The 17,943-nt window shown below is 39.2% G+C and overlaps 2 protein-coding genes across 2 annotated transcripts; both read left to right on the forward strand.

The window, feature by feature from the left end:
* On the forward strand, positions 1-2,820 carry LOC137139847 (nuclear factor 7, ovary-like). Its single transcript, XM_067527664.1, has 2 exons — positions 1-306; positions 463-2,820. Exons 1-2 carry the CDS (start codon positions 49-51, stop codon positions 1,576-1,578), a joined length of 1,374 nt encoding a protein of 457 aa, XP_067383765.1. The 5' UTR covers positions 1-48; the 3' UTR covers positions 1,579-2,820.
* Positions 2,821-3,833: 1,013 nt separating this feature from the next.
* LOC137139846 (nuclear factor 7, ovary-like) lies at positions 3,834-9,543 on the forward strand. The gene is made up of 2 exons (XM_067527663.1): positions 3,834-4,159; positions 6,402-9,543. The coding sequence occupies exons 1-2, from the start codon at positions 3,893-3,895 to the stop codon at positions 7,677-7,679; spliced, it is 1,545 nt and encodes a 514-aa protein (XP_067383764.1). The 5' UTR covers positions 3,834-3,892; the 3' UTR covers positions 7,680-9,543.
* The last annotated feature ends 8,400 nt before the right edge of the window (positions 9,544-17,943 follow it).

Genomic DNA, 17,943 nt, shown 5'->3' on the forward strand with positions numbered 1-17,943 from the left:
TTGACATGTGAACTCAGTCTGACAGAACAAGGAAGAACGTTGGAAGACATGGCTGCATACTCAGAAGATTTGACCTGTTCCATCTGTCTCACTATCTTCACTGATCCTGTGATCCTCGTCTGTGGACACTCTTTCTGCAGAGAATGTATTACGCTTGCTCTGAGTTCCCAGCACCAGTGTCCACAGTGCCGAGCAACTGTACCAACAGAAGGGAAATGTCTTCTTACCAATCACATTTTGAAAAGTCTTGCGGAAAAGGCGAAAGAAGCAGACAAACTAAGGAGAGAGCGTGGAAATGACAAAGATGTAAGTTTGTGATTTAAAAAAAAAAATCATTTTAGACACTGTTGTCTGTAGCATGTTAGTGGTATTAGTAATAATCATAGTGCTGTTCGTTTCTCTATTTTCTAAGGTTTTTATTTAGCAACTGTTGATTATTTAATTGCTTTATTTGTCTTAAAGGCAGCTGAGTTATGCCCTGAACATGAAGAAAAGCTGAAACTGTTCTGTATCACAGATCAGCAGTTAGCTTGTATCATATGTCGAGATGCGGAGAAGCATGAAGGACACAAGTTTAAACCTGTCAAAGAAGCCGCTGCATCTCTGAGGAAGGAGCTGGAGACATTTGTGCAACATGTTTCTAATGATATCCAGGCCATAGAGGGAAAAGCCAACGCACAGAAGGAAGAAATAACTAAAACCAAAGGAAAGTCTGAGCAAATCAGCTCCCAGTTTGAGGAGATGCACCAGTTTCTGAGACAGAGAGAAGAGGAGATAAAGAAAGAGCTGAAAAAGAAGGAGACAGAGCCTGTTAGGAAAATGAATGAGGTGTTAAATGGGATAGAAACAGCTTTGTCTGAGAGCAAGGAGCTAAAGGAAAAGGTAACATCAGTCCTGGCAATCTCAGACTCAGAAACGTTCTTAAAGAGCTGGTCTGAGGATAAGAAAATGAAGGCTGCAAAGTGCTCATTTAAGCACAGAGGAGGAAGTCTCCAAGTGGTGAACACCTCTCTGTCTTTGGGGCCTTATGAAAGTCACCTGCAGTTCTTCGTGTGGAAGGAGATGATTCAGGTGATCCAGCCCCGAGCAGAGCTGTTGTCAATCCAAACAAACAACACATATATAACAGTATCTGCATCCCAAAACGAACCAGTCAGGTGTCAAAATTGCCAAGTCTTTAAGGGATTAAAGAGTTATGACAGGCAGACGAGCTCAGTGACGAGCTCATTCAGCAACGACTTCAGCTCAGGGCAGCATTACTGGGAGGTAGATGTTGGAAAAAGGACATATTGGGAATTAGGGGTAAGAAACAATTTCCTGAAATACAATGGCCAAAGTTATGTTGTCTGTGGACAACATACTTTTAAATTGCAATTGAACGCCACACCTCGGAAAATTGGGATTTACATAAACTGCTCCTCTAAGGAGCTCTCTTTCTATGACGCAGACACAATGAAACATATCAACACTTGCAGTAACGTGCCAGTTCCGGCCTCAGCACATTTTAACATTAAATACACCCCATCAGATCAAAACCCTATGACAGTGTGCTGGTACTGGCCGAGGGATGATGGGTAAACAGGACATTTTCCAGCCGTGTAATAATCAAAGAAAGACACACCAGCGCTAACAATTCCACCACCGTGCTGCCCAGTCTTTAACATGTTTAGTGCTACTGTGGGCAACATTACATGATTATGCATTTCATAATTATTGCATCTTAAAAGATTAAATAATTTGTTCAAAAAATAACTAATTCTAATCAAAATAGTATTTTAATCAAACATACAGATGGTGCAGAGAAATCAATTGTGTTTCATCAATTGTGTTTCATCAATTGTGTTTCATCAATTGTGTTTCATCAATTGTGTTAATTATACAGAAATCACAATTAGATATTAGAGTAGGGATGATTTAATTTTTCTTTTTTTTTTCTTAAATGATGCTGCATTGCAAATGTAGATAGGTAAAAGTCTGATGTCACTCCGCTGTACGTAAAACCTACATACACATGAAACAAGTTAATGAACATAGTTCTATTTTACTGTGACTTTGTTTCTACTCAAACAAACATCAAAAATTACAGCTGATTTGATAAAAATGATTGTTATCCGCTTATGCCTTAGTTTGGAAATTATTAGAGTCGCTGATGTAACAGGGCTGTAGCAGTGCTGCAGAGTAACGGTACTGAAACAGGCATTGGTTCAGTGTGCTAATCTGAGGTTGCAGCAGTCTGTGGAATGTGCATGATTTATTAAAAAAACAAAACAAAAAAAAAACCAACAACAAAATATTTAGTTTAGTTTTAGTGCATATTAAATTTAACAATTTAGTAAGGTAGTTTGTTGCTGGAATCATCTTCACTATTAACGTGTGTGGGTGTATAGTATTTTGTTTGCTCTGTTTAAATTTACATAATTTTGTTAATCTCCTGCATAGATATTGTATATCTTACACTAAAGGGCATCGTGAAGATGCTGGTAGGTGTAATGTAAGTGCTCTGCTTATAAAGCTCTTTTATCCAAAGCGCTTTACAATGTTGCTTCTCATTCACACATTCACACACACACACACACACACACACACACGCTCACACACTGATGGCGATGGCTGGCTTGCAAGGGGCTCACCTGACTCCCAAGGACACTTCCACACGTACCCAGGAGGGACTGGGAGTTGACAACTGCTTTACCAACGGAGCTACAGCCGCCTTCTGTACAATTAGTATAAGAATGTACAAGTGATATTTTGTTACTGCTTGTTACACATATTCATGTAATGTAAATCACAAATACTGTAAATAAAGTCACTGTCAAATGATGCAGTCAGACATGTGGTTATTACCTCCCATGATTATACACACAACACTAACAACTCAGTGTATTTTTTTCATTAGTATTGTAAAATATTAAAATACGCAGAGTGATACTTACAGTACTACTTTATTCTTTTCTGACTTTGCATTGCAGTGAATTCAACATTCAGACAAGGTAAAGTAATGATCTGCTCTGAGCTGCTGAAGTTGAAATTTTCAGTTGTAATTCAGTTTAATTTAAGGAAACAAAACATGTATTCACGAGTACTTATTTGTTCACAACTATAAATTTGATCACTTGTAAGTTAATGGCCTTTGCAGATTCTGTGAGCTTTATAGCATTATAATGATTTTATTGCAAAACACCCGGGCTGGTAGGAGGTTAAAAAAAATAAATAAAATGATGTGATGGGAACTCAGGCAGACTTGTTACAGACGGAAGCAGTCCAAGAAGAAGCAGGGCACAGTAAGCAATAGGTATAGCCCACAGAGAACAAACAAGGTGGAGCTAGAGAATCCAGGTTGGTCAACAGGTATAACAGGTGGGCGTGGCTAAAATCTATGACTGAATCAACACAACAAATTACAATAAATAACACTAATGAACCCACAGCCGGTTTCAATTAGCTGGGGTTGGGCAATAGATTGTTAACAGGTCAGTGAACAAGCAACGACCAGTGACTGAGAAATAAAGACCAGGGGGGAGGTGATGGGGACATCTAGTGGCTGGAAAGGAGATGCAGAGACCAAGGAAACGGACCAATACTGTACATAATGTACAAGGACACCTGATGGTCAAACTTCCCACATCCATGAGGGACATATTTCCTCTAAATGTATTTAAGTAATACCACTATAACTGCTACTAATATTAATTATATTAATACTTTTGAGTGTCATCCAACCGGCAGTGCTCACAGCTGACCACTAGAGTGTGATATTACACTGATCTTTGGATGTGTTTTAATGGCTCCATGAAATGAAACTTAAGTAGTCAGAAATGTACTGGACACATGGGGTGTGTCTTTTCCAGGAAAGTGAAAGTGACGCACGACAGAAAAACAAAATAATTTAGCCATGGCGTCTGCGTTTTACTCTGAAGACTTGACTTGCTCCGTTTGTCTGACCATCTTCACTGATCCAGTGACTCTTCCTTGTGGACACGCTTTCTGCAGACAGTGTATTACAGATGTTCTGAATACAGAGGCCCAGTGTCCACAGTGTCACACAGCAGTCCCAGCAGAGGGGAAATGTCTTCCAACGAGTCACATCTTGAAAAGTCTCGCTGAAAAAGCCAAAGAAGCAGAAAAGATTCAGAAAAAACACGGACATGACAATGCAGAGGTACGTGATGGTTTTTCTAAAGTAGTTAAGTGCAGTATAGTCTTTGCTGATGTTAATATTGGGACTCGTGCTCTTGTTCTGTAGCCGTGTGTAATCTGTCAGATTAGATTATAATGTCTCCCTGCTGTTTTTTTGTATTTTACTGCAAAGCAACTGCAAATAATGCAGTGCCAGAAGCTCAGTATCAACTGTCCAAAGTGAGTCATTATTTGCTCCCTGTAGTGTCCACAGCTGAGTGACACAGAGGGGGGGGCTTTAGTCCCCTTTTATATCCAGCAGACTGGACCACTAAACCAGGTACAGTTGATTCAGAACTCTGCTTCTCGAGTCCTGATCAGAACCAGAAGGAGAGAACACATTACACCAGTTGCCTGTTGATTAAAAAAAAAATATGCATTTTATTAAACTTGTACTTCGTGGTCGTGCACCAGATTCTCACATGCTTCCAGAGCTTAAAGCAGTCCGTGCTCTCAGATCCTCTGGCGTTTAGTTTTTTTTAGTTGTTCCAAAGTGCAGGACAAAAATGTTGGAACAGTCTGAGCCTGAGAACAACAGAAAGTGTGGATGTTTTAAAAGCAAACTTAAAACCCACCTTTGTAGCCTGACGTTTGATAAAATAATGTGTGTTTTATGCATTTATTTACATATTGTTTAATTAATCTTTTACCTTCTTTTATTCTCGTTTTTCTCATGTTATATTTGTCAGTTTTTATCAATTTAACTTCTTTAAATGTAATTACTTTTATTGTGTTCTTATAATTGTTTATTTATTCCAAATTTAATTTTTAACTAATCTTTTATTTGTTTGCAGTGGTCTCACTGTCCTATAGTCTTATACTTTAAGGTCTTATTGCCCTCTGGCTTGTTTTTTTTAATACTCTTGTTATACTGAATACTATTGAATACTGTGATCCAAGAGGCAGTAAATTTAATCTTTAACTGGCCTGAGTTTGTTGGGGTGGTATGAGTTTGAGATGGGGCCTAAATGTGGGAAAGGTGGTAACATACACTGACTTGAAACCAAAGATTTATTAAGGAGATCTAGAGACTACAGCACAGAGCTCGGTTTATTGAGAAGAAAGTTATTCTGGTTCATACGCAAAAATGTTTCATGCACAAAGATTGCAAATGATACTGGACTGAATGGGTTGCAATTTTGCAGGGCTTGTGATGCTCAGGATAAAAAAAATCTTAAGATTTATAGCCACATCTATATCAATAATTTCACTGTGCGTCACATAAGTTTTAAGAAGAGGTTGTGTGTTGAATAAGTACAAGAAAGCAGTATAATATGAGGCATCTAGAAGCAACAAGTGAGAACTGCTAGACATCCGTAGGGGTAGGGTTCTGCTTCAGCCTGCTCCCTTTTAGTCTCACTGAGAGGATATTAGGTATCATATAGTATAACACTGATTGTAATTTGTACAAAGATGCAATTATGTGAACGGGGAATGTTTATTTAAATGTCAACAAATGAATCCTAATGAAAACACATCGATTGACATTTTTAAATACTGTTTAAGGACACAGACTAGCTGGGGAGTCCAGAGGGAGAAAAGGACATCAATGGTATGACAAGTGGTCTAATCATGTATTTAAGTAATAGTACAAATTACAAGTAACTTTAAATTAATTGATTGGTTAATTAAAAGTATGAAAGTATAAGTTAAAAAAAAAAAAACATTAAGTAAAAATATGATTCATGCAGACTCACTTCCCATCAGTGAATATGATACTATAAGATTATAATGAATGATGTAAAAATATGTTCATCTCTTTGATAATTAAACCTAATTCAACAACCTTATGTGCCGTTTTGGTATGTATGCGTTTTATATGCAGTAATTATGATGCGACTTACTCTCTGAAGTGTTAGTTTGCTTGTGAAGTACAGAGTGGGGATAATATGAAGCTGAAAGTATTTGCTGACTGTATGGTGGAGTAAAAGTGTGGTTTTTGCCTCTAAAAGTAGGTAAATGTACTTAGTTACTTTACACTAATGGTATAAGATAACATAAGACTAAACTGGTGACAGGATCAACACTACACCTACTGTATGTGAGCATGGTGATATGGTTCCTGTATTATTTAGCACCTCTTTTAACCTCACAGAGCTGTGTCCCAACTCTCTAATATCTCTAACATTTTTCTGCTTACTGTCACTGATTTGTAGCTGAACAATGTCACATCCTGCCCCCCCCAAATCACCTTTTATTAACCAAAACACTTGTTTTATTTACAGGTGGCTGAGTTATGCCCTGAGCATGAAGAAAAGCTGAAACTGTTCTGCATCACAGATCAGCAGTTAGCTTGTATCATATGTCGAGATGGGGAGAATCATGAAGGACACAAGTTTAAACCTGTCAAAGAAGCAGCAGCATCTCTGAGGAAGGAGCTGGAGACAGGGATGGAGAACCTTGGTGATGAGATTCTTGCTGCAGAGGGTCTGGCCAACACACAGAGGGATCAAATAACAAAAACCAAAAAGAAGTCTCAGCAGCTGATGAGTCAAATCCACAGACAGTTTGAGGAGATGCACCAGTTTCTGAGAAAGAGAGAAGATGAGATAAAGGAGGAGCTAAAACACAAAGAGCAAGATGCTGTTGAGCAAATGAGCGAGGCCTTAAAAGCTATGGAAACAGCTTTGTCTGAGATCAGAGAGCTGGATGTCAAAGTGAAATCAGTCCTGGAAGTTAAAGACCCTGAGAAGTTTTTAAAAAGCTGGACTGAAGGTAACAAAATGATGACTGCAGAGCATTTGTTCAGACCCCGAGCACGGGAGCTCCAAGTCGTGGACACCCCTCTGTCTATGGAGCCCTATGAAAGTCACCTGCAGTTCTTCACATGGAAGGAGATGCTTCAGGTGATCCAGCCCCGAGCAGAACTGTTGACGCTCAAAAGCAACAGCCTTGATATAACTGTATCTGATGATGGACGTAGCTTGATTTGTACTCCTGCAACATTAAAACCTCCAACAAATCCTGGAATTGTTGGAGGTGGTTTTAGCTTCGGTTCTGCAGCAACTTTTGGCCAAGCCCCACCCCCCCCATTTTTCAGCTCCAACCAACCAGGCGTAAAAAACATATTTGGCCGACCATCGAGTGGAAGCGTTTTTGGATATGCTCAAATGCAGGAGGACACCTCTTGCTCATCTTCCTCAAACAGAAATGAAGCATTCAGTGTGAATGAGTTCTCTTCTGGGCAGCACTACTGGGAGATAGATGTTGGACACAGACAGGACTGGGAACTAGGGATCAAAGATCACGTCCTGACATATGATGGCAAGAAATACTGCACCCGTGGTCTAAAACTAACCACAGAGTTAGCACTGACAGACCCACCTCGAAAGATTGGGACTTACCTAAACTGCTTATCCCAGCAACTCTCATTCTATGAAGCAGACAACATGACACATATTCACACCATGAGCTTGGATGTTAAAAAGCTGCCGGTGACGGCTTATTTTAATGTCGGTTACTCAGCTTCAGATTCCAATCCTATGACAGTGTGTTGGTACTGAACAGATGAACCAACAAGAAATACTTAAAAGATTTTAAATAAAAGACCTTTGGATGTTATATTTTAGGTTTTTTTTTTAAGCAGCAGAATTATGCAACAGTCTGGCCACAGATTAAATGGTAATGACCGCTGAAAGTGAGCAAAACAAAAGCAAAGCATAGAGCGGGAAAGACCAGTCCAAAGGTTCTGAGGACTATGGAGCCAGATAAACTAATCAGAGGAAATAAACAACAAAGCAAAATTTAAAAAGTTGAAAAAAGGAAAAACTAAAAGTAGATCAAACAATGTAAAAACTATGAACAACTAATATTAAAACCTAATAAGACAAACAACCATCGTAATCAGTGTTTGTCACGTCTCATTTTACTCACTACTACCACCACAAAACGTAGTAGGCAAAAAAAATGCAATTTACATTCTTAAACACTAATTTTAAGTATATGGTACAGAATATGTGTGAACAATATGCCTCAAAAGTGTCTAACTGAACTAAATATGATTAGATCCAAAATGACAAAGCTCCCAAACATTTTTATGCTAAAATGTTTGAATTATATTCATTGATAACATGGCTAAAAACATGGCAGATATATCGTAGCAAAAACGTCACCAAACAGTGATTTTGAATAGATTTCCCCATTATTCAGTGCACTTATTTAAAAATCAATAAGATATTTTCACATAACAGAAAACTGAAATTGACCTTGCAGAAAGTAAAATTGTTTATGATCATTATGATAAACTTGTAGTTCTAACAAACATACCATGAATAGAACATCAAATTACAAATTGTGGAGAGTTTTACTTATTCAGATTTTTTTAGAGTTGCATTGCTTATGTGTAGTTATGGCTGTTTTTTTAATTTACTGTGTGATTTTGAATGTTGGTTGGGATTTTGTTGGTTGCTTTTTCAGTTTTACTTGCTTTTTTTTTTTTTTTTTTTTTTTTTTTTAAATGGACATGTTCCCCGTCTCCCTGTAACCACTGTTATTCTGAGTGAGTTGTCATGTGTCACTTGCTGCGTGGGGTTGATATAAAGCACTCAATCATAGGCTTGAGTCCAGTCTGCAGGAAAAAAAAAGAAAAAAAAATATGGCTGCTCGCTCAATAAAACTTTACTGGCTCTATTAAACTGTCAAATGATTTGTCATAGATTTTTGAATTACATAAAATTCACTTAATGCTGATAGAAAAATCTCTAATGCTCAATAGTTAAGTAGGATTTTTAAGACCCGTCTAACGTATACTTAACATAATCAAACATTATCTTTTCCTGACTCAGTTATTCTGTAGATCTACTCATTTTTGACTTAATAAACTATGGGGCTTCTTGCTTTTAATACAGTTCTTCATAATTCTTGTGTTTATGATTGATGGCTGTCGAATATTTATTCAGTGACACACTGACTGTTTTATTCCTCCGCTTCTGGTAGATGGGTAAGAACAACTCAGTTTTGTGCAGTTCACTCGTAAGTCACCAGGGGGCAGTAGGTTACAGTGTCTGCACAACACTCAATCGGAGCAGGAATGGAAAAGTCAAACTGTGTGCACCTCCTGAGCTGTTCAGTGTATTATAAACTTATTAAGATGTGGTGCTTCCTCTATCTTCTTAAATGTGAGAATTAGATTTTTGAGTCTTCTCAAAATCCTATTTCATTTTGCACCATCTAGGAAAACCTGCATCCAGGATACATTTTTTAAACTATTAATGCAACTGAAGGCAGAGTTGGAAGGCAGGCTGAATACCAGCTAACGCATTTCCCTCTAATTGCTAATGGCCAATGCAAACATACCATCATGTCTCTCATTTCGCTTTGCTTTTGCAGCCCTGGATCTGACCATTCAATAAAAAAATAAATGAATAAAACGTGACTTTGCATTTGCACATTAATTTACTGTATATTGTCTCACTAGTTTAGTAAATGCTAAACTCTTTATGAGTGCCAGTTAATACAGACTAAAGGGCTGTAAATACACTTTGAGAAAGTAATTTTCTAATAATTTGTTTGTATACGTTTACTACACCACATTTTTGGTATGTGTCCATGTCCATCTTGTTACTATTGATCTAGCATATTGGTTTGCACATTTTACAACTTTGAACAAGCTTATAAAACCATTTAGAAAATAGTCTACATTAGCAATGCATCTTAATGATATCAATACACTTTTGAAAATTGCTGTGTGAGCCATCTGTCCAACTGTAGTAGCATCAGGTTTACACTAAACAGTTCTGGACTAAAGATAATGGAACAAATGAGGCTGAGAAAGCTGTTAGGTATGAGTGCACAATAATCTAATGAACAGAAGTACAACCCCAATTCCAAAGAAGGTGGGAACATTTATAAAACCTAAATAAAAACAGAATGCAATGATTTTTAACCCAAATCCATCAACCCATATTTTATTCACAACATAAAAAAAAAAAAAAAAAAACTTATCAGATGTTGGAACCGAGACCTTTTACTATTTCATGGAAATGGTAAAGGCCGAAGGTCAAAGCTAGATACGTGTGATCTTCGGGCCCTCAGGTTGCAATGCATTAAAAACATATGATTCTCTACTGGACATCACTGCATGGGCTCAGAAACTCTTCCAGAAATCACTGTCTTTGAACACGGTTCACTGTACAATCCACAAATGTAAGTTAAAGCTGTATCATGCAAAGAAGAAGCCATATGTGAACACGATCCAGAAACGCTGCAGTGTTTCTCTGGGCCAAAGCTCATTTAAAATGGTCTGAGGCAAAATGCAAAACTGTTCTGTGGTCAGATGAATAAAAATGGTTTCTGGAAACCATGGACACCGTGTCCTGTGGACTAAGGAGGAGAGGGACCATCCAGCTTGTTATTAGCAGACAGTTCTAAAGCCTGCATCTCTGGTGGTGTGGAGGAGCATTAGTGCCTATGGTGTGAGCAGCTCACACATCTGGAAAGACACCATCAATGCTGAAAAGTAAAGGAGTAAAGTAAAGGACTGTTGAGAAGCTAGAATCCTGCATCAGACAAGAATGGGACAACATTCCTCTCGTTTGTTTGTTCGTTCCATTGAGATGTGTTGCCGACATCAAATTCAAATTGAGCTAATATTTTCCATCTCATTTTCAACATCTAATATGCTGTTGATGATGTTCTATTGTGAATAAAATATGGGTTGATGAGCTTTGCAAATCATTAGTTTTTAATTTATGTTTTACACATCGCCCCAACTTTTTGGGAATTGGGTTTGTAGAAATATGTTAAAGGGGGATTTATCATATAAATTTTTCTGATCATTTATTAGGCCATTATCATTGTATTTTATGTTCTTCACTGAAGGGCCAGTTCACAATGAAAGGATTTCTTTTAGGGCATTACAAACATCCTGCAGAACTCAAGGATGAACTGATTAGATTTTAAAGGTCAAGGTGACAGTTTCCTCAGATTTACCCATTCTTGTGAACACAGTATCACAAAATCCCCTTAAGGGAAATATTCTTAAGTTTGGAACAAACAATGAACATGGCTGGAGGATTACCTGATTTGATTTGGAGGGTCAAAGGTCAAGTTGACTGTGAACTCACATCCATTCATTCGTGTGAATGGAATTTCTCTGGAACGGCTTGAAGCATCTTCTTTAAACGTGGTACCAGTGTCCACATTGACTCTGGGATAATTTTGGTGGCCAAAGGTCCAGGGTCAAGGTCCCTGACCTCATGTCCCCACATCCATCCTATTCCCATCAACACTTTCTCAGAAACACCTGGAGGTATTTCATTGCATCTGGCAGAACCATTCACTTGAACTCATGCATGAGCTTATTAGAATAGGACTCAGACGTGCATTGAACGTGCATTGCAACTTGACTGGTTTACTGTGCTCTCGTTATTTTCTTTCAGAAAGCCAAACAGCCATGAAAATATGGAAGCAATAAATATGACCAATATGTTTTGAATGGGGCTGCAAAGTCAGGAGGAAGATCCAACAAAGGAATTACCGAGCTAGTAACTGTCCAACAAAGGGAGCACAGGCTGTTTGCTTTCTGTTTTGTGCAGAGAGCATCGGATTTGGTTTAACATGCAATTAAACCAGCTTCAAAAGCTCACCTTGTGCATTATGTGATCGCTCCTGTGTGTGAATGCGCAGTATTTTGGAATGCAGGATGGGGATTTGTGTTTGCATTTGTAGGTGGTCTCATTGTATCTCCAAGTCCATAGTAAGCTACTTCATTTGTCCTGTGAGAAACTGCTGCCTGGTTAACCATGATTAATACTCACTGAATAGTTATCTGTGGTTTCAGCTGTGAGGCGCCAGGTCTACTGTTGTGAACCAGCACAGTATCTTCATTAATCAAAGCAAGAGCCGCTGTCTAGTTAGCATTAATCATGGGTTGTATTATGATATTCAGATGATTCAGTGTGCAGGAGTGTGTGTGCTGAGCTGGCCTGGGCAGAAAGGGGAAGGCGAGGGGGGCTGAGCTGGCCAGAGAAATCAATGCATGTGGGGAAAGGCTGTCCTCAGCAGTAAGGGGTCCGAGCTGAGTAATCGAGTCTTTCTCTGCAGAATTAATGAGAGGTCTTTTCATGCCGTACAGGCCACGGAGATCTGTTGACTTCCACCCCAACACTGGTCTAACAACGGGGAGATGGTGATGTAGGGCCAGATATTTAAAAGGGATGAAAAAGGCCAAATAAAAGAAGCAGAGGGGCTGTAGCCTCATCGCACATAAGCACACACACACACACACACACACACACACACACACACACACACACACACACACCTGACTGAAAAACACAAAACAGCAAGCACAAGTCAAAAACTCACAATAGACCTTTTTAAAGTTCCGCATTTCTCAACCGGAAGCAGCTGAAAGCAGACTGCTTAACTTCCGTTGCAAGTGACTACATAGGAATAATCGGAATTGAAAAACAGCAGAATCTAAAAGCTTGAGCTTTTGTAGAATACACAAATGTTTAGGTCCGATGCAAAAACAGACAAACCTGTTTTTTGGCTTGTTTCCAAATGATCGAAAATGTAAACAAAAAAAAAAAAAGAAAAGAAAAAAAGGATGGGTGCAGGCGATTAGGGGAGATGAACAACAAAATTTTAAGGTGCACGTACTTTGGAGTCGGTACTTCACTCTAGATCATATCGAAGCAGGCAGCGCTTGGCTCATAAACGGAGTTGTCCCAAGCCGCTTGTTGTGGAACAACTTTGTGGCACCACCGGAAGGAGAGAATTCTATGAAAAGGGAAAGAAAACATTGTAAAGACCTTTGTAAAGGTCATTGAATTGGGCATAATTACGTTTATCAAGTACGTCACATGAAAATATTTTGACATGTTGAAATACAGCAACCTGGCTAAATGTTCAGCTTAGGAATGTTTAAGTTCAAATATACAAATACAGTAATTTCCTTCGTTGACGGAGAGTGTAAAGTGGAAATAGGGTCCCTGTTAAAACCATGAAGACCAGCAGCTCTCAACAACCTGCAACTTTGAGAAATCAAGCTACTGCGGCTGTAGCATTCAAAATCAGTCCACCCAGGGTATCAACTACTAATGCTTTGTCACGTGCTCGTGTCCTCTCATTGATGCACGCAGGGTACCGTTTTGCATCAGCATGTGATGCACAGGGTTGGGCCTGCTCCAATTGGTTAGAAGGGTGAGCCTCGCTTAAAAAAAATTGAGGGGAATATCGCTGCATTGCTGCCAGTGTTGTTCTGCGAGTTTGTAGCTCCTGTCACACGTGCACTGGAATCCTGAAATGCTCTGGACTTTATCTGGAGGCAGTGTATGTGAGAACTCCAATGTCCGAGTTTGATGCTCCTGAGCTTTCCTGCAGCTCATGTTTATATCATGTTGTGCCTCCCATACAATCTCCCACTGTGTGATACATGAGTGAAATGCAGCTCATATTAATCCATAATTGAAAGAAGCTTGTGTTAATGGAGGCGTTAACAGGTCAGACTCCACTACACATACTCACAGAATTCTACTTTAAAAAAAAAACATTCAAAATATTCCTGTAGTTGCAACTAAAAACAAGAATCTCACACTAAGAAAATACATTTAAAACCAAGTAACATCACATGGCCACTACTTTAAAACAATACCTTCATTTCCAGAAACTACACAGTGTAATGTGCAAGATGGTGCTTAAACTGACAAAGCTACAGAGCTTTATCACCAGATTTTACATTTCCTGTCACTTCTGCAAAGTGATTTATTGTCCTTCAAATCGCTGTTATGATTTAGGGCCAACACAACTGTACTGTTTTGGTTCAGTCTCACAATGTCGCTTTAGTTCACAACGGGCAGCTGTTTTCCTTCACTATACCTCACTAAAAACTATATACCAAGTCAATGATAAGGAGCTGACAGATAAAGTTTAGGACTGGTTGGTGAATGTAGAGGAGCATTTTGTACCCAAAGAGTCTGGTCTTTTCTTTGGGAGCTGACGTGACTTACATTTGAAATGATTAATAGCGATGCTCTGCATCTGCCAGGTGTCATTATTTGTTGGTCACCAAATTCTCTCAGGTTCCTGCTGCCCAACTATTATATACTGCTCATAGTATCCTAAACAAAATTACATCAGGAATAACAAAGGCTCATAAAATTGACTGCATGCATTGGTTATCAACTGAGTACTAAATAATAATGAAGTATTTATTTACTAAGGAATAGGATCAGCCTTTACTAAGAGTGTGTGTGTGGATTCACACATGCTCCTAACTTCATCAATATTTCTAGTAATAAGTCATCGGGCTTCTGGATCAAACGCTTCTCTCTTTACTGCTGCAGCTTTAATGTAACCGTCTGAAGTCCACTCTGGTTATTGCTCTATCTGTACAAAGAGGAGATGAGGAGACCGCAGGGAAACTTTACAGTATTTCTTTATGAGAAGCAGGCACTCATGTGCATTACACTGCGTGGATAATGTGCCATGTAAAAGTGAGGGATTGCTTACAGCTGAGTGATGTAATGCTTCGAAAATAATCCTGTTTAGGTCTGACAAATATCACCGAGTCTGTCCCTGGCCCCCGTCTGAGTACTCACAGTTAGGACAGTAGGGCAGAGTGAGAAGAGTAACAGTACTACAAGTGAAGAGCAATATTTTGAAAGCAAAGTAGAAGAAAAAAACAGTCATTATCATCTACAGGCAGACATCTTGTCTTGGTCCAGATTGACTTTAATGTCTCTGCATCCTTTGCTTTGACATGTGGATGAAGTTCACAATGGTTCAGGTACTTCTCCATGTGCAGCACTAGAGGGCCCACTCATCTCTCTCTACCGTCTTCTCCTCAGCCCACCCCTCCCCAGTATGAGATATTAGTTGTCCCCCTGAAAATTGCCAACGATTTCTCCATGTTCTTTGTAATTAAAAGGCTATTACTCAGAAGAGACAGAAGATGCAGTATGTATTTGTGTAGGCTGTTTGTATCACTGCTATACACACTTCTTGACTGTTAACGGGATGTAAGTATTATTGCTTTTACATTGATCTCGGTGACAGATAACAGCTATATCACAATGGAACTGTAAATGCAGAAGGGAGCTGGAGACAATTAGCTGAGCTTGTTGTGGCTTCAGGAAACAGAGTGAGAAGGGTAAGCAGGTCTTAAGGTGGTAAAGGAAGTAAAAACAGACATTTTGCATTTGCTGCCATTTGTTTCTACACCACATGAACTGTTCTGCAGATAAAACCTAGTGATGCATACTGCAAATCTGTTATCAATTGTTGCCAGACTTCTTTTTTTTTTCTTTCCAGTTTACACAAGCAAAATATGACAAATGAACAATTGTCAAAGCATGAAGTGCCTCACAATTTGCATGCAGATAGTATGAGATCACTCTCCTGTCCATGGTTCTTGGAGACAAAAAGGCACTGAACGTAAATATGTATTTGTATAAGACTAAACAGAAAATGCTGTTTCATTCTTAGTTCTTTACAAACAGTTTAACAGTATAACTATGCACTCATCAATTTGCATAGATTAAAAAAAATAAATTTACAATTCCAATTAATTTTTGGATAAGAGGAATGTGTAAAACTAAATAAAATAGTACTGGACATAATGTAAAAACTAACACATACAATGCACAGCAGGACAGTTAAGTCAATTTACACAAAAATTGCATGTTTGAGTTTGTCACATCGCTACCTCACTCGTTGACCCGACTGCTTTCTCCTCTCCTTCATTTCTCCTTCACCTAGTCTCTCCCTCTCCCCCATCTTTGGTCCAATACAGAGGCTCTCCTTGACCTCCCCCAGCCTCAGCAGACACTCACCACCACATGCTGCAGAGGGGCACAGGCCTGTTTGGGTTCCAGCTCACCTTAGCCCCTGCTGCAGCCAGTGATTAGGACAAAATCAAAAATGTAATAAAGAATAAATAAATAAATTGCCACCAATACATCACAAATTTGATCCTTGAGCTTGCCCATGTACGCATCGGCGGCCATCTTGAAGTGTCCTTCCTGAGTGAGACACTGCACAAATGGATAAGAGTGTCAGCCAAGTTCCTTAGATGTAAAATGTAAGCTATTTGACAGCTGCGTATCAGACTGATGGATCAGAGGTTTAACAGGCTTTATTGTCGGCTACTGTGAGACCTGGCAACAGACTGATAATGAAGACATCCTGGGATGAGCCCACAGAGACAGAGACCAAAGAGAAGACATTGATCAGAGCCACCAGACTGAAGAGACACATTTGCAGAAACTGGTAAAAGGTAAGACGACAGAATGGAGGGATTCAATCAGTTGACCCAGTCCAATGACTTCATTTAGTTTGTACAATATCTGTGCGTTTGATCTGTCCCTTCTGTTTCTGCTTCATCCTGCGTGTGTGTGTGTGTGTGTGTGTGTGTGTGTGTGTGTGTGTGTGTGTGTGTGTGTACGCAACAGCAAGGAGGTTATCCTTAAACATATTACAGCAGGTGCAGTGCATTGAAAATCCATTCAGTGTTGCTGTCACAGCAATTCTCTTCCATTGAATTAAGAGGGGTCAATCCCACAAATCAAGAGATTACGCCGCATGGAGATAGAGGCCTAACTGCTCAGTACACACACACAGTCTCAGTAACACAGCACTGCACACAGGCAGAGGTCGAGACAGAAACACAGTCACTGTACACGCTTTGAATGCCACTATGCAAATTAACTGCAACCATATTGATTTTGGTATTTAAATTAAAAACTAAATCCACATCTTAAAATAGTAGAAAGTCAAATGGAAAAGAAAATAAATAAAAAGTATGCAGTGACACTCTCGGTCTAGTATACATACTCACGCACACACACACACTGTAAACCCTGTCTTGCGTGACCATGCGGTGGTTGCTCTATAGTCAGGCTGGCAGGAGGAGAGATGGTTGTGATTGTGCTGAGTGGAATGATCTTGAGTTTGGGGACCTTGGCATTCATCACACACTCACACATATACACTGCAGTAGCCCTGCGGCTCAGCCCGCTTTAATTATTACACAGCGAGCTAATCAATAGCAAAGAGGCTAATCCTATTTCATCCCTTCATATTCATTTATGCTGGCGTCACATTTAAACTACCTGAGCTGTGATACCCATCATGCCGTGTGTGTGAGTTTGTTTGTAGATTAGACGCTGGCTGCACATGTTGGTTAGCTACAAAACATAATGTTGTACCTTTTGCTAAATAATAGCTTAAGATTTGTTCGTTCTCTATATTCTAGACCAAAATATGAATGTCAGCCGACAGCTTGCAGGAAAGCTGCATGAGGGGATATTTTAATTTCACGATTTTACTGGCACAGATGTACTATACTGCATTATATCCTGTCTCCTCACACCCCCTCATTTTGGAATTGAACTCAAATACCAAATGCAGCCGCTCTTCCAGGCTTCAGCTTCTCAAAAGGACTAAAACAACAGTGTCTGTCTCAGCGCATCGTGATTCACTGAATATAGAACGTACAGCTAACATCTGATGCAGTCAGGGTTTCATTTTACAGTACAGGGTTGACTTCTCCCGTGTACTCGAAATGAAATACAGTGCCCGGCTGTCAACACTAAAATTTGGATCTGACGTTTTACTACAGATGCGTAAAATACTCATCTTCTACTCCAATTCACTTTATTTATATAATGTGATAATGGTGCAACGGAATAATTTCTGAGTTTGCTGACAACCTCTGACCCCACTTTGTCAGCCTCTGTGGTAAATAGGATTATATATTTGATGCCTCTCATGCTCTCTTCTATTTGTACAAGTTGTCTGAAGCACCCTCAGGGAGATGATACT

This window comes from Channa argus, chromosome 13, assembly GCF_033026475.1.
Source record: "Channa argus isolate prfri chromosome 13, Channa argus male v1.0, whole genome shotgun sequence".
In the NCBI taxonomy this organism is placed as follows: domain Eukaryota; kingdom Metazoa; phylum Chordata; class Actinopteri; order Anabantiformes; family Channidae; genus Channa; species Channa argus.